The following is a 23159-nucleotide window of genomic DNA, read 5'->3' as shown; positions in this document are numbered from 1 at the left end:
TATAATAGAATCTTTGATGAGGATTACTGCCCTACTAGCTGGTGTAATTACATTATATTAGCATTCCCAAAATCAGGAAAGGACCATTCTGATCCAACAAATTACTGATCTATCACTTTAATTAGCTGTTTAGGAAAAAGCATTAGAAAAAAAATAATTCCAGGTTGATATGGTTCCTAGAGACTAAAAACATACTAAGATGAAATCAATGACTTTCAAAGAAGTAGATCAACACTTGACCTCATGGTCAAAGCTGAAGGAAACATTCAAAATGCATTTTTCAGGAACGAACACTTAGTGATGATTGATATGTCTCGACATTGAAAAAGCTTTTGACATAACCTGGCGATATGCAATTCTTCATGGTCTCGATTAATACGGTGTTCCAGGTAATCTAAAATTTATCCAGAACTTTTTGAGCAGTAGATCCTTTGTTGTTCATTTTCACTTTGCTCTCTCCCAAACATTTGTGCCAGGAGGAGTCCCACAGGGTTCTGTGCTTAGTGCCATGCTCATCTCCATCAGGATCAATTCAATTACCAAATGCATTTCTGACACAATTGAAGCATATCACATATCAGTAAGCTGACGATCTCATGCCACTCTCAAAACATGTATAATTGAATGACAGCTTCAAGTCACTTTCAACAAGCTTGTTCAGTGGACAAAAAATAATGGTTGTTGACTCTCAAATCAAAAAAACAAAAGCAATTCATTTTTTCTGTAAACAAAATTTACATCCTTATACAGACTTACAACTTCATCAACTCTCATCCAATTACTTTTTAGTATAGTATTAGATTTCATAGATTGATTTTGGATAAAAAATTAAGTTTTTTGGAGCATATTAAGCATATTTGTACAACCAGTCTAAGGACACTGAATCTACTTAGCGTAATTTCTGCTATGTTATAGAGTGCAGATCAGTACATGCTTCTACACCTGTACTGTTCATTAATTAGACCTAGACTAGGGTCTCCTATATATGGGTCTCAGCCAGACAAAAGCGTATTAAAATGGCTTGACCCTTTACATTATAATGCTCTCCGAATTGCACAAGCAGCTTTTCATACATCATCAGTTCAAAGTCTCTATATAGAAGTACATGAACCACCCTACTCCTTCATCGGCATGCTCTGCTATTATACTATGCGGCTAAAATCAGAAGTTTCCCATATCATCCTACATGGCAATATCTGTTCACACCAAAATGGGATAATTTGTGTAAAAATAAACCTTTGCAAAATTAACTATGTGGCATTAGGTTACAAAGCTTAAACACATGTTAGAGACTAAATATGGATAACATAATTCCATATGATAGCACAGCTACACTAGCTATGGCAAGTACCCTTGGTACACATTGATAAATATTTCCAACAAATATGAATTAGGGTTGAATTTGAAAGTGTCTGCAATTCTGCCCAGACACGATAGGAGGGAGTATATGATGAGAGCCCTGTCAATCAATTTGGCCCTGGAAAGATTGTGCAGGGCTCAAGGGGTAGAATTTTTTTCAGCCTGGTCTGTACTTGTTAACAGGAGAGACTGCTTCTACAGGGATGGGATACACTTAAATAGAAAGGGTGCAAGAATATTTGCTGATGCTATCGAATGATTTTCATTCTTTTCATTCTTTGATTTTCATTCTTTCCTCAATTTGAGTTTATGCCATCTCAGATGATTATTCTGAGGAAGAATCCCATCCGCATTGAGCATGCTGAAACCATTCAAGGGTTTATACACCTCAATCAGATAACCTCACAGGTGCCTAGTCTCCAGACACTAATTTGCAAAACTTAAGCTCTTTCTTCATAAGAGCAACCCTTTGTTCTGTTCACTAATCTTGTTGCCCTTTTCTGTACTCGTTCCACAGCTCTACATCCTTCTTAAAATGAGGCCTCCAAACCTGTATGCAGTACTCAAGATGTGGCCTAACCATTGCCTTATACAAGGGGATAATCAGCTCCTTATCCCTGCTAGAAAAATTCCTGTATATCATTGACAAGACACCATGAGCTACTCTGACAGACCATCTGCACTGCTCAGAAAACTTCATATCTCCCTGTACAATTACTCCCAGGTCCTTTTCATTCTCTTCCACTGTCAGTGTGCTTCCACAGAGTTGATACATTACTCTGGGATTACTTCTTCCCATATGTAGTAATTTACATTTGTCAATATTAAACTTCATTTACCACCTCTCAGCCCATCTGTTCAACTTTTCTAGATCCTGTTGCAGCAGTGTACTGTCATTAGTGTCATTAACAACCCTGCCAACCTTTGTATCGTCTGGAAACGTGGACATTAAGCCTGATATACCATCATCAATATCGTTTATAAATACAGAAAACAATAATGGACCCAACACTGAACCCTGAGAGGCTCCACTAATAATGTTAGTCCACGAAGAGCAGTGTCCATTGATTACCACTGTCTTCTCCCACTCAACCATCCATTTATCCATAGCAGCAATTTGCCTCCAATGCCGCACTGCTCCAATTTGTGCAACAGTCTTCCATGTGCAACAGTATGAAATTTCTTTCTAAGATCCAAATATTTGATATCAAAGTTATTCTTTCAATCCAGTTCCTTTGTGACTACATCATAGTATCCAATCAAATTAGTCAGACAAGACTTCCCCTTAACAAACCCATGGTGTATCCAAGCTGTAACTGAAGTCTAGTCTTGATTATCCTGCAGTGCTTCTTTAACCAGTGTCTCCATTAATTTCCCTGAAACAGAAGTTAAACTAACAGGTCTGTAATTACCTGTGTCTCCCCTTGATCCTCCTTTGTGGATTGGAGGCACATTTGCACATCTACAGTCTATGGGTACCTCCCCTGAGTCCAAGGAAGCTCTCATAATTATGGCTAAGGGTTTGCTTACTTCCTCTGCTGCCTCTTTTAATATAACTGGATAGATTCCATCCATGTCAGGTGCATTTCTTATGTTTATCTTCAACAATTTCTCCTCCACTTTACTCTCAGTTATTACATGATTATCTAGCTTACTGCCAGAGTTGAATGCACCTCTGGCATTCCCCTCCCTGAATAACTCCTCATATGTGAATGTAGATGCAAAATACTCATTTAGTTTGTTAGCTCCCTCAGCAGAATCATCAGCAGTTGAACTATCGATATCAAGTCGACCAATCTGATTCATCCCCTTCCTTCTAGAGTTTACATAAGTAAAGAACTCTTTGCTGTTTTTCTTTGAATCCCTTGCCAAAGATTTCTTTTAATCTACCTTCGCCTGCCTAATCTCCTTTGTAATTTGGTAACAGACCAGCTTATATCTACCATAGGCTTCTGTGTCACATGTTAATTTATATGTATCCCATGCAGTTTTGTTCTCTGTTACATGTCTAATTAGTTCATATGACATCCATTTATGCCTAAATCTTGAACAATATTTCTTTGTTGGTATGAAAAGCATAGTAGCTTCCAAGATTAATTCTTTGAATGCTTCCCATTTTGAATTTGCTGTTGGCAACATCATCAGTTGCTCCCATCGTATAGAATTTCAATACTGTCTCAGACCGCCGTAGACACCGAAAGCAAAACCCCTTCTCTTTACCCTTGATGGTAGTTACCTCATTGAGTAAATCCGACTTCAGAATACTATAATCACTGCCACCTAGTGGTTCCGTTATCTGCAGATTGTTAATGCATGAAGAATCACTACTGATAATCAGATCAAGTGTATTACTCCCTCTAGTTGCCTCCCGAACATGCTGATGTAGGAAACAATCATCCAATAAATCCAAAAAAGCCTTGCTAGTGTGTGTGTGAGTGACCAACCCACAAATTCCTTTAATTTCTGAGAAATTAAAATCCCCCATTACAGTACACTCTGATTTACTGGCCCACTCTTTGTTTCTTTTAAGAGCACTGTTCCTCTTAAAAGATATCTGCTCCACAACGTCATCAACCTTTGTCCCTGACAGACATACCCTGGTCCTGTTCCATCTATCCTTTTTGCACAATATGTTTCCCGTTTCCCTGACAATAGTCACCTACAACAACTAGTTCCTTTGGGACCAGCACATTCTGCCTTGGAGTTTGCCGCTGTGTTACTTAATGTTCAATTGCAAGCTCTGGCATTGATGTGGGCAGCTGAGAGTTTGATAGGCCCCTCAATTTAAATCCTTCGAGGGCATCCACCCTTTCCATCAAGCTCTCATATAAGCCGATAACAATGCTGAATTGGCACCTGATTTCCTCTCACTCCTTACATCATGCACACACAGACATTCCCTTTGGCAATATTATGTCCCATTCCTGATTGCTCCAGAAACATCAAAGAAGCAGTACATTTCAACAGACTGTGATTCAGAGGACAACTGCTCCCCTCAGTTCTCTCCTGAGTCACAGCACTTCCATTAGTTTGAGCCTTTTGCTTTGCTGCTCTGGTCTGAGTCATGATTTCTATTCGGGCTCCATAAAATTCCAATACAAAATATAACCCTAAACTTATATCCCAATGCAGTTATGACACTATATATATATATATATATATATATATATGTATTTCGGTATTGAATGTTATCTCCGAGTTATGTTAAATGACTTTCTTATCACCTGTCAACTTATATGTATTAATTTATGATTTTGCGTTTGTAAAAACTAGGTTGCTATATTTATTTAGTTAAAGTACAATTCAGTTGACATGGAAATTTTATAAGATTAATAAATTTTACTGATTAATTGATACTACTATACTCGCTATCTAGTTTTCTGTTAGACCTTACGCTATCTTGTTCAGTGCACACGTATCGTATAACAATGGCAGCAAGTTACGAATGGTTAATCTACCGACACGGGGTATTATTTACTTTCCAAATCACGCTATCTAAATTCAAAATAAACCACGGAGCTTAACTAGGTCTATAAGCTACTTATAGAAATAATTCTTTATCTATGTAAACTTTAGTACGAAGGGATGAATCAGATTGGTCCACTGGATATTGATGGTTCAACTGTTGATGATCCTGTTCTGGTGCTTAACAAAAAGAATATTTTGCATTTACATTCACAAATGAGGAGTTATTCACGGCGGGGAATGCCAGAGGTAAATTAAACTCTGGCAGTGAGCTAGATGATTTTGTAATAACTGAGAGGAAAGTGGAGGAGAAATTGTTAAAGATAAACATAAAAAAGGCACCTGGAGTGGATGTGATCTATCCAGTTATATTAAAGGAGGCAGCAAAGGAAGTAAGTAAACACTTAGCCATAATTATGAGACTTTCCTTGAACTCAGGGGAGGTAACCATGGACTGGAGATGTGCAAATGTGACCCCAATTCACAAAGGAAGATCAAAGGGTGACACACGTAATTATAGACCTGTTAAGGGGAAGTCTTGTCTCACCAATTTGATTGGATACTATGATATGTTCACAAGGCAACTGGATGCAGGGAATAACTTTGATATCATATATTTGGATCTTAGAAAGGCCTTTGATACTGTTGCACATGGAAGACTGCTGCACAGATTGGAGCGGTGTGGCATTGGAGGCAAATTGCTGCTATGGATAAAGGGATGGTTGAGTGAGATAAGACAGAGAGTGGTAATCAATGGACCCTACTCTTCATGGACTAATGTTATTAGTGGAGTCCCTCAGGGTTCAGTGTTGGGTCTATTGTTATTTTGTGTATTTATAAATTATACTGATGATGGTATATCAGGCTTAATGTCCAAGTTTGCAGACGATACGATGCTTGGCAGGGTTGTTGTAAATTACAGTACGCTGCTGCAACAGGATCTAGAAAATTTAAGCAAATGGGCTGAGAGGTGGTAAATTAAGTTTAACTTTGACAAATATAAAGTACTGCATATGGGAAGCAATAACTCCAGAGTAACGTATCAACTGTGTGGGACTGCACGGACAGTGGTAGAAAATGAAAAGAAACTTGGGGGTAATTGTGCAGGCAGATATGAAGTTTTCTGAGCAATGCAGATGGTTTCCAAGAGTAGCTCATGGTGTCTTGTCAATGACATACAGAAATTTTTCTATACAGTTCTGGAGGCCTCATTTCAAGAAGGATGTAGAGCTGTTGGAATGAGTACAGAGAAGGGCAACAAGATTAGTGAATGAAACAAAGGGTTGCTCTTACGAAGAAAGGCTTAAGTTGTGCAGTTTACATTGTCTGGAGACTAGGCACCGAGGTGATCTGATAGAGGTGTATAAAGCCTTGAATGGTTTGAGCATGCTCATTGCTGATGGGATTCTTCCTCTTGCTCAGAATAATCACCTGAGAGGGCATAAATTCAAATTGAGGAAATTCAGATAAATTCAGATGTGTGGAAATTTGCCTTTAGCCAGCGGGTAGTTGGTTGGTGAAACAGACTTCCATCCCTTGTTGTGGAAGTTGATAGCCTAAATTAATTTAAGGCTCAGCTGGACAGGTATTTCGAACGAACGGAGGGGTGAAGTGGAAGGGTTTTTTTTTTTTTTTGGTTTTTTTTTTGCTGATGCTGCATAAGCTTGCTTTCTGGCAATGATATGCCTATGCTAATGCTAATAATTATTGTAATAATTTTGTTACACTATTTCAGCAGCTCCTTTTGGAGCACCGCATTTGCACTGCAGAACTGTGCTATCATAATGGGTTTAGAGAATGTAAAACAGTCTTTATACTGTCAAACCATTATCTACACCTATTCCTACCTATGCCTACCTATTCCTTAAGCACTATGTTTGCTCTTCGGTGTAAACTTCCTTCCAGTCATCCCTTTCTACAACAAAGTCAAATAAATTTAGCTTCTTACAAACAGACAAAAAATAATCTTCTGTTGGATACCAGGCAGGACCTGCCAGAATTACAGGAAATGAACGAGCAAATTTTGCTGCCAAGAATAAGAGTATCATAACATCAGACATAGAGATACCTTACAGTGATTATAAACACATCATACAATGTACCAGAAGAAAAAATGGTTATCCATTTGGCAGGAGTGCAAAAGCAAAAAACTGTTCCAGATTAAAAATGATCACAGGCAGTGGCCATCAAGCCTAAGAGGGATTAGGGAAGATGTTGTACTTCCTAGATTGCGAATTGGGCATACCCACCTAATTCATAGTTAGCTACTCACACTGGATGAACCTCTGCCATACAGAAACTCTAAAACTCAACTCACAGTAAAAGTAAAACACCCTATCATTGATTGCCCATTAACCCCGGGGGCTCACACCAACCCCGGGGGCTCACACCTAGTGAGTATGGGCTTGGCAAACCCAGGGTCCTGAGCTGGATATCATCATTCTTCTCTTTCTTGGTGATTCCTTTCTACTTCTCTCTCTCTCTCTCTCAGGGGGTAACTTGGGAATTTTTTTTTTGGCTGGTGCAGCATAAGCCTCAGGCTTCCTTGTACCATATGGCCATTAATAATAATAATAATAATAATAATAATTATACTTAAGAGACAAATATTTAAGAGAATGACATAATAATACTTAAGAATAATACTAGAGTATAATACTTCAGAGAATGACAAAGAGATTTATCTTCCCGTCAATGTTCCTCTAATCAACTTACTGTACAACAGATCCTCTGAGACAGATGAGATATTAATGATCTTTTTACAATTCTGAAAATGATAAACAAATACCATTTTATCTGAATCCACCTCTTTAATATATCAAACTTGTACCAACTAAGACTGTAATTGATGCATTATGGCCTTAGTAGCCCTTGCACCAATAAATCAGACAAACATGTAGTGACTACCCAAGCAACGTTTTACCAGACATCTGTGGGAAGTATTCACTTGAAAATTATGCCGTGTGTTTACTGATTGTTGTCTCCCTTTTCTGCTAATGAACTCTACTCTGTTGTATGCATGAACAGTAACTTATTATTATTATTAGCCATATGATGCAAGGAAGCCTGAGGCTTATGCTGCACTGGGCGAAAAAAAAAATTCTGAATTACCGTGTGAGAGAGAGAGAGAGAGAGAGAGAGAGAGAGAGAGAGAGAGAGAGAGAGAGAGAGAGAGAGAGAGAGAGAGAGAGAGAGAGAGAGAGAGAGAGAGAGAGAGAGAGAGAGAGAGAGAAGTAGAAGGGAATCACCAGAAAGAGAAGAATGATGATATCCAGCTAAGGACCCTGGGTGTGCCAAGCCTATGTTCACCAGATGTGAGCCCATGGGTTTGATTAATTTTAGAATGGCAGTGACTAGTGTTTTCAAAAAACATGCTTTGTTAAATTTTGATTAACCCTTTGTTGTGAATGTTGTTAGTTGTTGTGTAAAATAAAAAAATATAAGTTCTTGGTGTGTAAAAATTTAAACTCTGTTTAAATTTATACATTTTAATACCACTTTCAATTAAAAAAAAATATAAGTATTAAAAATGTTACTTCTTCACTATCTAACATGTGTTCTTTAATTTGGTATGAATCCATCATATATCTATGTTTTCCTTTGGTCCACCCTATATATCTATGTTTAGAATGTTTGTTGATTTTTATTATTACTTCCATTTTTTAATTATTTCTTTATATAGTATATATGTATAACTTTTATCATATGGTAATAAATTAATACCATGTATTGTACTGTATTTGCTCTAGTTTTCTAGTCCAGATAAATCAGTATTATGAAAACTATTCCCAAATTATCTTCATCCGAGAAGAGGTACACCGGTAAGACTTAACTCTCAAAAGGTATACACAATCATTTTAAGTTTGAGAAACGCTGCTCTAATAGGAAAGCATTCTAATCAAATGTAAACTTTTTAAATCCGGTATGTTACTTTTCTGCAGTAGTTAGTGTGTGTGTTTCCATTGGTTTTTGCATCCCATTTCAGTGTGAATATTCCATTGCCATTCACAACACTGCATATTATGGCATTTATTTGTAAAGCTCCATATCAGTTAAAGTTTTGCATGTATAACATGGTGCACAACATCCAAGTTACTGGGAGCATCAGCAGTTTACTAATACCCATTATGGATCTCTGTCAGTGTGGTGCAGTGGATATACATAACTGTGAAATTTAACTGTGAGTAAATGCACTGAGGTCCTATTGCCTTGTTAACTGTATCTGAGGTCCATAGATTAAGCAAAGCCTCAAGTCTGAGATCACTCTCACTGCTTAAGTACAGGAACACCAAAATAAAGCAGACTATTCAAAAAGGATAGTCTGCTTTATTTTGTAGTTCTATTGGCTGGTCATATGAATATTGGCTGACCGTATGAAACCTATTGTTACTCCCCCCCCCATAGAACTGTTTTGTTGCTTGTTGTTGCTTTGTCCATGAATTGCATAGTCAAAATGATCCAAGAAAGAACAAACTATCTTCTTATATAACTGCACACCACCAAATGATTCCAAGTAAACTATGAAAATTCACTGAAAGGATGAAGGGGGGGGGGGATACAAAAATAATTCAAACTCATATGACTAAAACAAATAAATGTCAACAAGATGAATTGTATAAAGACCGCAATGCCTACCAAATAATGTATTTCACATATTTTGTGAATCACACAAATCAGAATAAGGACATAGCACGTGAAATTTGATCTTCTTGGGAAGAGGTGCTAAATTATCATATTGAATAAAGCCAAAATTATTCACTAATATAATCATAATTAAATTAAATCACTAACATGCAGTTGTCTTGTTAAAATTTTTCTCAAGTTTATACCTCAAGTTCAGACTGCAAGTTAAGTACATAGTATGTTGTTGTTGTTTAGTTTTTAGGAGCATTAGCAACTAAGGCCATATTGTTCCCGGGATATGCGGTTGTCCCAAAAACATCTGCCCGGTTTCCACCATTTCCCAAACCTTGGCGGAATTTACAATGCACAACAGCAAAAAAGGCTCAAAACAAAGCGTGGGGGATATTTCACCGATATCCTACCACGAACAACCTTATAGCCTTCAAACGTGCACGAGCCAAAGCACGCTACATCTGCCGTCAGAGTCAAAAGGAATCGTGGATCCGTTTTACATCATCTATTAACCAGTCTACTAACTCTAAGGTAGTCTGGGATAAAATCCGGAAAATGAAGGGAAAATATACATCCCACCCTTCTTCAATCCTAGATTATAATGGATGCACTATTGCAGACCCAACTGCAATAGCCAATGCTCTTGGGGAAACATTCTCTAACATCTCTGCAACATCCTCGTATTCCCCAGAGTTCCTGGTCCTGAAACATAAACTGGAAAAACAAGCACTTAATTTTAAGTCCAAGGGCCTCTTTCCCTACAACGGGGCATTCACTATAGAGGAACTGAAAAGAGCCCTCACTCTTTCCAAAGCAAGTGCTGTTGGACCAGATGGCATCCATTATGAAATGATTAAACATCTTTCACCAAAATCTATGGATTGTCTGCTCCTTCTGTATAACAGAATCTTTATTGAAGGGCAGTTTCCGGACTCCTGGCGAAAGGCAATCGTTCTTGCCTTTCCTAAGCCAGGAAAGGATCCAAAAGTCACCACCAATTATCGTCCTATTGCTCTGACTAGCTGTTGTGCAAAATCCTGGAGAGAATGGTTAATTCTCGTTTAATATGGTATCTCGAATCAAATGACCTTCTCTCCAACATCCAGTGCGGCTTCCGAATGAACCGGTCCACTTTGGACCATCTTATTAGATTGGAAGCATCCATCCAGGATGCTTTCCTAAAACGCGAACACTTGGTGTCGGTGTTCTTTGACATGGAGAAAGCGTATGACACAACGTGGAGATTTGGCATCTTAAAAGATCTGCATAGCCTTGGCCTTAGGGGGCAACTCCCCATTTTTATTAAAAACTTTTTAGCCAATCGATCTTTCCAAGTTCGTGTGGGATCCTCACTCTCTCGTTCCTTCAGCCAAGAGGAGGGAGTACCACAAGGATCAGTATTTAAGTGTCACGCTTTTTGCCATCAAAGTCAATTCCATCACAGAACAACTTCCTCCAACTGTAAACTGTGCCCTCTATGTTGATGACTTTAGCATATTTTGTCAGTCATGCAACATGTGGGTTATTGAAAGACAACTGCAGAAAGCCATTGATCGCCTTAATTCCTGGGCACTTGCTAATGGCTTCAGGTTCTCGCCGGAGAAGACCGTTTGCGTACACTTTTGTCGCAAGCGTAATCTTCATCCTGAACCTGAATTAAGGCTCCGACAAAATGTTATTCCAGTAGTGTCAGACACAAAATTCTTGGGACTTGTGTTTGATAAAAAGTTGACCTTTCTCGAACATATTCGTCAACTTCGTACAAAATGCACGAGGGAACTAAATATTCTCCGCTCTCTCTCCTCCACGCATTGGGGAGCAGATCGATGCACCCTACTACGGCTTTACCGTGCACTTGTATGACCCAAATTAGACTTCGGGGCCCAGGTATACTCCTCAGCCAGAGACAGTACCCTTCGATGGCTTGACCCTGTCCATCATCAGGCCATCCGTATCGCTACTGGAGCATATCGCACATCTCCTGTCCAGAGCTTATACGTCGAAGCAAACGAACCATCATTATTCCTTCGATGTAAGCAGTTGTCTTTAAACTATGCTTTAAAGTTGAAATCCCTCCCAGACCATCCTACGTGGACATCCGTTTTTGAGCCACGTTGGGAAAACTTGTACAATACCCGTAAGACTGCCAACCGACCTTTTGGCATTCATGTCCAAGAGCTACTCAGAGAGTTTAACATCGTGGTAGACAAGGTTGCACAAACACGAAAAGAAATTCCTCCACCCTGGCATGCACATCCCCCACCGTGCAACTTTTCCCTTAAGAAATGGGCAAAGTCTGAGACCTCATCATTTGTCTACCAGCAGCTCTACTCTATACACCAAACTGAGCACTCAGACTTCCTGCCCCTTTACACAGACGGCTCGAAGTCTGAATCGTGCATAGGATCTGCTGCTGTCTTTCCGGACACTATAATATCTTAGCAGATTCCTCCTGAATCCAGCATATACACTGCCGAGCTGTATGCTATAGAGCTAGCCTTGGATCATATTCGAACTTGTCAATTCCAAAGGTCAATAATATATTCTGACTCTTTGAGTGTATTACAGGCTTTATTATCTCTGAGACACAATTCTCATCCAGTTCTTTGTCGGGTTCAGCAGAAGATACATTCTCTTCATGAATACAAGTTTGATATCCGCTTCTGCTGGATTCCTAACCACATTGGGATAAAGGGAAATGATTTGGCTGACGCTGCAGCCAAATCAGCAACACCCACTCATAATCGTTGCCTGTCAGTCCCCTATACAGACTACAGGCAAATAATACGCAACAAGATATATTCCTAATGGCAAGAACTATGGCACAGACAGAGAACAAATAAATTATACCAAATAAAGCCTGTAATAGAAACATGGCAGTCTAGTCTGTGCAGGAATCGGAGCGAGGAAGTTGTTCTTGCTCGACTCCGCATAGGACACAGTCATTAGAAAATTCTTTTCTGCTGAGGGCGGATGACCCTCCTATGTGCGAGTCTTGCGACACCGTTTTAACTTTAAAGCATATTTTAATAGATTGTGCTAATTTTACCCATGTTCGCAATATATATTTTACCGCTTTTACTCATCTGACTGAGCCTTATACACTCAGTCAGATTTTATCAGACAACGACCACGTGTCAGCAGTTTTTAAGTTTTTACAAGCTATTAATATATACACACATATATAAATTGGATTATTTATTTTTAAACTTATACTGCTTTATATATATATAAAAATAATTTGACGAGGTAACCTTTTTAAAGGTTACCAGAATTTATCTTTATTGTTATTTTAATCGTTTCCTGGCGCAGTATAACCTTAGTTGTTTTTGCGCCAATAAACCCAAATTCAAATCCAAATCCAATGCTAGGAGTTTAGTAAATAAATTCAATGAATATGAGGTACTGGTCAAGACATCAACATCAGATATTGTTGGGATATTACAGACATGTCACAGGTATAAGGAATGCAGAATTTTAATTTGGGGAGAAAATGGCTATAGAAAGGAGAGGAAGGGTGGAAGTGTTGTGCTATTAATTAGGTAACAAATAAAATTAAGGCAGTGCAATTAATTGACATGGGTGGCAGTGCAGTGTTGAGTCAGTTTTGTGTGTCCTAAGCACTGGGAAAGCAAAATTGAGAGTAGGAGTGTGTTGTAGAGAAATACAGAGAAATAGCGGGTGAGTAAGTCAGAATCATGTAATGGGGTATTTTAACTTTGCACGTATTAACTGGAACTTGTGGATTGGTCACTCACACGCTGCACGACTTTTGTGGATTTATTGGATGACTGCATCTGATTATCAGCAGTGATTTTTCATACTTAAGAATCCACAGATAAAGGAACAACTAGGTGGCAGTGATCACAGTTTACTGATGTGGGATTTCCTTAAAGATATAGCTACCATCAGGGGTAAGGGAAGGGTTTTTATTTTTGTAATGGTAACTATGGTGGTCTCAGACAGTTTTAGTTTTTAAATACTATACTATGGGATCAATTGATGATATCAACAACAGCAAATTCTAATGGGAAGCATTAAAGGAATTAATCTTGGAAGCTACTATGCTTTTCATACGAACTGTTGAGTAAGAAATACTGTGCAAGGTTTGGCCTAAATGGATGTCAGATGAACTAAGGAGACTCGTGGCAGAGGAGAAAAATGCATGGGATAAATGTAAATTATTAGGCGACACAAAACCATATGGTAGATATACAAGCTAGTCTATAATAAAGTCACAAAGAAGGTTAGGAAATAAATGTGGTTTAAAAGAAATCTTTAGCAAAGGATGAGAAGAAAAACTAAAAAGACTTCTTTACTTATGCAAATTCTAGAAGGAAGGGGATGAATTAGATTGGTCCACTCGTGATACCTGTGGTTCGATTGTTGATGATTCTGCTCAGGTAGGCAACAAACTGATGAGTACAGAGAGAGCAAAGTGGAGGAGAAATTGTTTAAATAAAATATAAGAAAGGCATGTAGGGTGGATGGGATATCTATCCAGTTATACTGAAGGAAGCAGCAAATGAAGTAAGCAAACCCTTAGCAATATTACGAGAGCATCCTTGGATTCATGGGAGGTCCTAACAGAGGAGGAGCGCAAATTTATTCCCCATTCACAAGGGGGGATCAAAGGTTGACATGAGTAAATACAGACTGCTAGTTTAACTTCTCTTCCAGGGAAACATGGAGTCATTGGTTAAAGACATGTGACAAAGATGAAAAATACATGGGATACATATAAATTAACATGTGACACAGAAGCCTATGATAGATATAAGCTGGTCCCAAGTTACAAAGGAGGTTAGGCAGGTGAAGGCAGATTAAAAGAAATCGTTGGCAAAGGATGCAAAGAAAAACAGCAGAGTTCTTTACTTATGTAAACTCTAGAAGGAAGGGGATGAATCAGATTGGTCCACTTGATATCGATGGTGGTTCAACTGCTGATGATCCTGCTCAGTTAGTTAACAAACTAAATGAATATTTTGCATCTGCATTCACACATGAGGAGTTATTCAGGGAGGGGGAATGCCAGAAGTGTATTCAACTCTGGCAGTAAGCTAGATAATCTTATAATAACTGAGAGTAAAGTGGAAAGAAATTGTTGAAGATAAACATAAGAAAGGCACGTGGGGTGGATGGAATCTATCCAATTATATTGAAGGAGGCGGTAAAGGAAGTAAGCAAACCCTTAGCCATAATTACGAGAGCTTCCCTGGACTCAGGGGAGGTACCCATGGACTGGAGATGTGCAAATGTGACCCCAGTCCCCAAAGGAGGATCAAAGGGAGACACAGGTAATTACAGACCTGTTAGTTTAACTTCTGTTCCATGGAAATTAATGGAGGCACTGGTTAAAGAAGCATTGCAGGATCATCTAGACAAGACTTCAGTTATAGCTTGGATACAGCATGGGTTTGTTAAGGAAGTCTTTTCTGACAAATTTGATTGGATACTCTGATGTAGTCACAAAGGAACTGTATGTAAAGAATAACTTTGATATCATATATTTGGATCTTAGAAAGGCCTTTGATACAGCAGCAGTCTTCCGTGTTGTGCAGCAGTCTTTGATTTGTGCAGCAGTCTTCCGTGTTGCACACGGAAGACTGCTGCACAAATTGGAGCAGTGTGGCATTGGAGGCAAATTGCTGCTATGGATAAAGGGATGGTTGAGTGGGATAAGACAGAGAGTGGTAATCAATGGACACTGCTCTTAGTGGACTAATGTTATTAGTGGAGTCCCTCAGAGTTCAGTGTTGGGGTCCATGGTTGTTTTCTGTATTTATAAATGATATTGATGGTATATCAGGCTTAATGTCCAAGTTTGCAGAAAATACAAAGGTTGGTAGGGTTGTTAATGGCACTGACTGCTGCAACAGGATCTAGAAAATTTGAGCAGATAGGCTGAGAAGTGGAAGAAGTTTAACATTGACAAATGTAAAGTACTACATATGGGAAGCAGTAATCCCAGATAACGTATCAACTCTGTGGTACCACACCGACAGTGGTAGAGAATGAAAAGGACTTCGGGGTAATTGTGCAGGCAGATATGAAGTTTTCTGAGCAGTGCAGACGGTCTGCAAGAGTAGCTCATGGTGTCTTGTCAATTATATACAGGAATTTTTCTAGCAGGGATAAGGAGGTGATTATTCCCTTGTATAAGGCAATGGTCAGGCCATACCTTGAGTACTTTATAAGATCTGGAAGCCTCATTTTAAGAAGGATGTATAGCTGTTGGAACGAGTACAGAGAAGGGCAACAAGATTAGTGAACAGAACAAAGGGTTGCTCTTACGAAGAAAGGCTTAAGTTTTGCAAATTACAGTGTCTAGAGACTGGGCACCTGCGATGTGATCTGATTGAGGTGTATAAAGCCTTGAATGGTTTGAGCATGTTCAATGCTGATGGAATTCTTACTCTTGCTCAGAATAATCATTTGATAGGGCATAAATTGAAATTGAGGAAAGACAGATGTAGGATAGATGTGCGGAAGTTTGCCTTTAGCAAGTGGGTAGTTTGTTGGCGGAACAGACTTGTCATTTGTTGTGGAAGTTGATAGCCAAAATAAATTTAAGGCTGAGCTGGACAGGTATTTGGAATGAATGGAGGGATGAAATAGGAGCGTTTTTTTTTTGGCTAATGCTGCATAAGCTTGATTTCTTGCATCATATGCCTCTACAAATGCTAATGCTAATTGTAGCAACTTACCCTTAATGCCATGCTTCTCCAATTTGTACAGCAGTCTTCCATGTGGAACAGTATCAAAAGCTTTCCTGAAATCCAAGTATATGATATCAAAATTATTTGAAATCCAAGTATATGATATCAAAATTATTCAGTTCCTTTGTGACCACATCATTGTATAAAATCAGATTGGTCAGACAAGACCTCCCTTTAACAAACTCATTGCTGTGTCTTAACTCTTACTGCCTTCTTGTCTAGATTATCCTGCAATGTTTCTTTAATCAGTGATTCCATTATTTTCCCTGGAATACAAGTTAAACTAATAGGTCTACAGTTACCTGTGTCACCTTTTGGACCCCCCCCTTTGTGAATTGGTGATACATTTGCACACCTGCAGTCCATGGGAACCTCCACTGAGTCCAAGGAAGCTCCCATAATTATGGCTAAGGGTTTGCTTACTTCCTTTGCTGCCTCCTTTAATATAACTGGATAGATCCCATCCACCCCAGGTGCCTTTTTTATGTTTATCTTCAACAATTTCTGCTCCACTAGATCGGAATCAAGTTGCTAACACATATCCCTCATGTTTGCATTAACGTTTTGACAAATTGAGGCAACTAAACACTGTTATAATTAAAATTTTATAATTAAGATAACATGTGTTTTGTTATAACTGTGTATAATAATTTAACAAATGCCTGGAAGGGATGGTGGATTCCTCCCTTTTCTGTATTGTCTCACTGCATTCATTCTTTCTTTCCCTCTTTGCATGGGCCTACTTTAATTTATATTTATGTCAATCAGTATGTTGCTGTATTTTTTGATTGTATATACCATTCTACAATTTATTACTGCTCACATTGTCTATCCCTCCATCCATCCCTTCCTTGACAGGAAGAGTTGATATATCTATCCTATTTGGAAAATGTTGATTTTTGTATGTCTGCACAGGGTTATATTCCCTTTGTAGACTCAAAGAACCTTTCACACATATGTGTGTATATATATATATTTAGTAAAAATAATAATAGGAGTTTACCTCAATATAGTACGTAGAACACTTCCATATGATACACTCCAGTTATCATACGGAAGTGTTCTACATACTGTATTGAGGTAAACTCCTCTTGTTATTTTTACTAATATTATTATCAACGTAGAACAGATTGAGTATTACAGCTCTGATTCATACTATCTAATATATATATATATTTATATCAATAATCCTGGGCATACCCGAGCCACAACTTATATTTTGTATTGTCTTTAAGCTGTTCTACACTCTTTATTTTTATTTCTCCGAAATTATTAGGGCAATCCGAGGACGTAGGAGAAACCATTTCTTATCTATACCACTATTTTTTGCCTTTATGGAGTTCAGGTTCTATTATTCCTACTCGTTTAGTTTTTCTTCTTACTATCAGCATGTTTCTCTTTGTGTTAACTTGAATTTGATTGGTTAATTAATTAATTATTTATATTTATTATTACCATATCCATCACATAGGGGCACCACATATTATTTTGATCCTGAAGACTATTATCATTACTACATTATGTCCTGGATATGGTAAATATGTAGTATGTATTATATATTTAATCTTATTTTATTCATTAAATTACATTCTCTGTCGGGTCAACGATGATTAATATATGCTTACATTTATAATTTATTTATAATTTACTTATTTTCCTACTTTTGATTCTAAAATTTCTTAACCATTTTTAATTACTATATTTGGTTTATATTTGGTTTAGATTTAAATTACTTAGCATATATTGATCATTACAGAAACAGAGAACTTCTTGTCATTTTTTGCCTTCAGTCTGGTTGGTTGGCCCCAGTTGAAGTCATCTGGATTGTGGGTAAAAAGCGATAAAATTTTTTTTTTTTTTTTTTTAATCCTTTGCCTTTTCTTAAATTCCTGAATGGTATTATTTGATTTATTTACCTTTTCTATTATTATCTTCAATATTTTATATATAGGGTGTCTCAAAAATATTGGTACAAATGTTTAGGGGAAGTAGGTAACATCTAAAGGAATGTGAATCGCATAGGAACCCATAATCGGAAACGTCACGGGAAAGTAGTAATAGAGGCACAAGAAGCAGAAATGACACAAGACAGTAATTAGTGGCAAACATTTATTTGACATAATATTAACAATGGAGTAAGAGATGGATGCATTTCATGATTTTACAACAGATGCTCGAAGGTTCCACCATGAGACGCGATGCATGCGTGACACCGACGCAGCATGGATTGGCAGACACGGTCGAACACACCTGGAGTTTCTTTGACAGTAGCAGCAGTGCAGATGGGTCTCACCACGAGATCCATTTCTGTCTCCACAGGCGATTCATACATGATAGATTTGAGGGGGCCCTCACAGAAAGAAATCAAGGCTCGATAAATCAGGTGAACGTAGGGGCCAGGCAACGGGGTCCACCACGGCCAATCCATCGACGCCCAAAACGCCTGTTCAAATGGTCATGAACACACACAGGCGCCTCAGTAGCCAGGTGGGAAGGAGTAGCAGTGCGTAGCAAATGCTTCTTGATTAGACAGGGGTTCAAGCCCGTCACCACCAAATACGGAGGATGCGGAAAGGTCAGGGAATGACCATCGCATATCCCGGAGCAATATGGCCTTAGTTGCTAATGCTCCTAAAAACCAAATAAACAAACAAACAAACATCACATTTGCTGGAACATCGTCAAGTAACCCTGGTAGAACTTGTTCAAGAAAGATCTGATATTAAGCGGAGTTCATGCGAGATGGTAACAGGTATGGGCCGACCAAGCAGTCACCGACCATACCTGCCCACACATTTATTGCGAAACGAAGTTGTGCCGCATGGGGACGCACACCGTGTGGGTTGTTGTGAGCCCACACACGAGTATTGTGCTGATTGAATAAGCCTTCCCGAGTGAAATAAGCCTCATCCGGGACCAAAACATAGGCTGGAAAATTCAAGTCTTGAACATTTTCTCGGAGAAACCACTGTGCAAAAGACACACGTGCAGGATGATCTTGGGGGGGGGCAATAACTGAACCCTTTGGAGATGAAAGGGGTGTAAGGAATCGTGGTGCCAGACATGCTGTACACTGCAACGAGACACTCCTGAGGCAACGGCACATGTGCTGGTAGTAGGATTATTCTGGACGGCATTCAACACACTTTTTTCCATTGGGGGGGGGCAATAACTGAACCCTTTGGAGATGAAAGGGGTGTAAGGAATCGTGGTGCCAGACATGCTGTACACTGCAATGAGACACTCCTGAGGCAACGGCACATGTGCTGGTAGTAGGATTATTCTGGACGGCATTCAACACACTTTTTTCCATGGCGGGAGTTCGCGTCGAACGTGGTCTGCCCGCACTACTCCTGTTACCGCTAAATGACCCATAATCGCACAAATTTTGATGCACACGTGCAAACAAATGGTGGTCCGGTACATGTCTGTCTGGGAAACGGTCTCATTAAATTCGTTGAGTGGCTCGTCTATTGCCCTCTGCTAATCCATACACTAGGTGCATGTCTGCCAGCTCACAGTTCGTATATGGATGCATGCTCTTCGTGCAGTGACTACTGCTTGAATGAGTAAACCAGAAATTTTCCCACTCGCGAACTGATGAACAGCACCTTGTACCGATTTATGGTCACGTTTCCGGTTATAGATTCCTATGCGATTCACATTCCTTTAGCTGTTACCTACCTCCCCTAAACGTTTGTACCAATATTTTTGAGACACCCTATATATATATATATATATATATATATAATTTTTTTTATTTTTTTACTTTATTTGAAACTGCAATTAGTTTTTCTCGGGCAGAGGTGTTGTGTTGTGATTAACGTATAATACATGCATTTTGTAGATAGTACTGATTCTTATGTTCTTTATTGCCTCAGAACTTCATATGGCGGGCTTTCTATTTCTAGAAGTTCGGATCCTCAAGTGAAAATACTTCTCTGCTGTCTGCCACTGCCATTTGCTTGGATTCTGATGAATAAAAAGTTTCTGTACTCCCCAATGGTTTAGGGGAGTACTTTGATTCTCTCTTTCCTCTGGAGGAAAGAGAGAATCAAAAATCTGTTATTCCTAACCTCCACCACCCTGAAATCTTTCCCCTCCAAGATTTCAGGGTGGTGGAGGAAGCAACAATTAAGTTTTATTTATTTTGTAGATGTCCTGCCTTCTCATGACCTTGGTGGAGATCAGCCAGTTACCTTCTGGTGATTGCCCCTGGCTAATTGCCCCTGGCTAATTGCTTGGAGGTCAGTCATATAACATAGCACTCATAAGTGGTTATTCAGAAATGCTTATCGTAGAGAGACAAGTAAGATTTAAGGGAATTGTTAGGTACTGCCTGTTACAAAGGTAGATAAATACATACATACATACATGCATGCCTCACGTTGTATGGATGGTATGCCCTTGATTACTTTTATTATATTTTCAATCATTCCTTTGAGAATTATTATTAATTAATACCTACTTACTTTTGTTCCTTTAAACAGAGAAAAGTGAGAATCATTATTAATGATTCTCCCTAATATTTTGGAAATCCAGAAAATTGTGATGTTTTCTTTTTGCTTTCAAAGGAAACTACATAGTATTTAGATCTTATTAGTATTACTTTAATTTTTAGCTACCATATGGCAAAAAGCTGGGAAAGGACCAGATTTCTATGATTGCCGCATTCGACAATGGTAATAAAACAGTTTCAAATTTTTAATAATTATGTGTGATATGTTAGAAGTTGCATAAGTAGATTTCTTTTTTTTTTTTTATTATTTATAATTTCTTATTTAAAAATATATTTTTAATTTTTTAAAATTTACCAGTTTTTAGAGGAGGAAATTATTGATTCCATGTATATTAGCATTAGCATTAGTAGAGGCATATGATGCAAGAAAGCAAGCTTATTCAGCATCAGCCAAAAAAAAAAAAAAAACACACACCACTCCCATTTCACCCCTCCGTTCGTTCGAAATACCTGTCCAGTTGAGCTTTAAATTTGTTTAGGCTATCAACTTCAACAACAAGTGATGGAAGTCAGTTCCACCAACCAACCACCCGCTGGCCAAAGGCAAATTTCCGCACATCTATCCGACATCCGTCCTTCCTCAATTTGAATTTATGCCCTCTGAGGTGATTATTCTGAGCAAGATGAAGAATCCCATTGGCCTTGAGCATGCTCAAACCATTCAAAGCCTTATACACCTCTATCTGATCACCTCGCCGGTGCCTAGTCTCCAGACTCTGTAATTTGCAAAACTTAAGCCTTTCTTCGTAAGAAAGGCTTCGTAAGAAAGGCAAAGGGAACAAAGCAACCCTTTGTTCCATTCACTAATCTTGTTGCCCTTCTCTGTACCCGTTCCAGCAGCTCTACATCCTTCTTGAAATGAGGCCTCCAGACCTGTATACAGTACTCAAGATTTGGCCTAACCATTGCCTTATACAAGGGAATAATCACCTCCTTATCCCTGCTAGAAAAATTCCTGTATATCATTGACAAGACACCATGAGCTACTCTTGCAGCTCGTCTGCACTGCTCAGAGAACTTCATATCTGCCTGCACAATTACCCCCAGGTCCTTTTCATTCTCCACCACTGTCAGTGTAGTACCGCAGAGTTGATACGTTGCTCTGGGATTACTGTTTCCCATATGTAGTACTTTACATTTGTCAATGTTAAACTTCATTTGCCACTTCTCAGCCCATCTGTTCAACCTTTCCAGATCCTGTTGCAGCAGCATAGCGTCAGTAGTGTCCTTAACAACCCTGCCAACCTTTGTATCATCTGCAAACTTGGACATTAAACTTGATATCCCATCATCAATATCATTCATAAACACCGAAAACAACAACGGACCCAACACTGAACCCTGAGGAACTCCACTAATAACATTAGTCCACGTTGAGCAGTGTCCATTGATTACCACTCTCTGTCTTCTGCCACTCAACCATCCCCTTATCCATAGCAGCAATTTGCCTCCAATGCCACACTGCTCCAATTTGTGCAGCAGTCTTCCATGTGCAACAGTATCAAAAGCCTTTCTAAAATCCAAATATATAATATCAAAGTTATTCCCTGCATCCAGTTCTTTTGAACCAACAGCTATGGAAAAAATGATTACACTATACATTTAGTAAACCTTTACATCAGTCCTAGTTAATGAATATTGTACAACATTGCTACTTTGGACAGATATTTATGAAATTTCCTCTTGTCGTTTTTTGCCTTCATTCTGGGTGGTTGGCCCCAGTTGAAGTCGTCTAGATTGTCGGTAAAAAGCGATAATAATTTTTTTTTTTTTTTTGCGTTTTCTTAGGTCCCTGATGGTATTATTGGATTGATTTACTTTTTCTAATAATTTTCTATTATCCTTAATATTCTATATATTAAGAATATTAAGGATAATAGAAATATCCTTAATATTCTATATATATATATATATATATATATATATATATATATATATATATATAGAGAGAGAGAGAGAGAGAGAGAGAGAGAGAGAGAGAGAGAGAGAGAGAGAGAAAGAGAGAGAGAGAGAGAGACTTGTGGTGTCACTTTTGAAGAGACTATCTCTTCAAAAGTGACATGTTCTTGAGTCATATACAACAATATAAGACTTGTTAGTTTTAGAGAGGCCATAGATGCTTTGCTGAGCCTCTATGAAACTAACAATACTGCATAAAACTACATTTAATTTGTGAATTTCCTTTTTTAAATACAAACCATATGAAAAAAATAAATAATTATTGCCAGATTTGTATTTGTCGAATTATAACGAAATCTTGGATGGTATGACAAATCTTTCTTAAGGATATTTCTATTATCCTTAATATTCTTAATATATAGAATATTAAGGATAATAGAAAATTATTAGAAAAAAGTAAATCAATCCAATAATAATACCATCAGGGACCTAAGAAAACGCAAAAAAAAAAAAAAAAAATTATTATCGCTTTTTACCGACAATCTAGACAACTTCAACTGGGG

The 23159-nt window shown here is 38.3% G+C and overlaps 1 protein-coding gene across 1 annotated transcript in view; it reads left to right on the top strand.

The window, feature by feature from the left end:
• LOC150078586 (voltage-dependent calcium channel subunit alpha-2/delta-3-like) overlaps positions 1–21002 on the top strand; it is a 713185-nt gene extending 692183 nt beyond the window's left edge. The window contains exons 7-8 of the mRNA XM_090384626.1: positions 20800–20860; positions 20996–21002. Coding sequence (XP_090240752.1) covers positions 20800–20860; positions 20996–21002 — 68 coding nt within the window. The remainder of the gene's footprint in view (positions 1–20799; positions 20861–20995) is intronic.
• The last annotated feature ends 2157 nt before the right edge of the window (positions 21003–23159 follow it).

The sequence above is a fragment of the Mastigoproctus giganteus genome, chromosome 11 (genome assembly GCF_048544385.1).
Source record: "Mastigoproctus giganteus isolate SK-2022 chromosome 11, ASM4854438v1, whole genome shotgun sequence".
Lineage (NCBI taxonomy): Eukaryota > Metazoa > Arthropoda > Arachnida > Uropygi > Thelyphonidae > Mastigoproctus > Mastigoproctus giganteus.
Note: the sequence above shows the minus strand (reverse complement) of the source record. Positions and strands in the feature narration are given on the sequence as shown.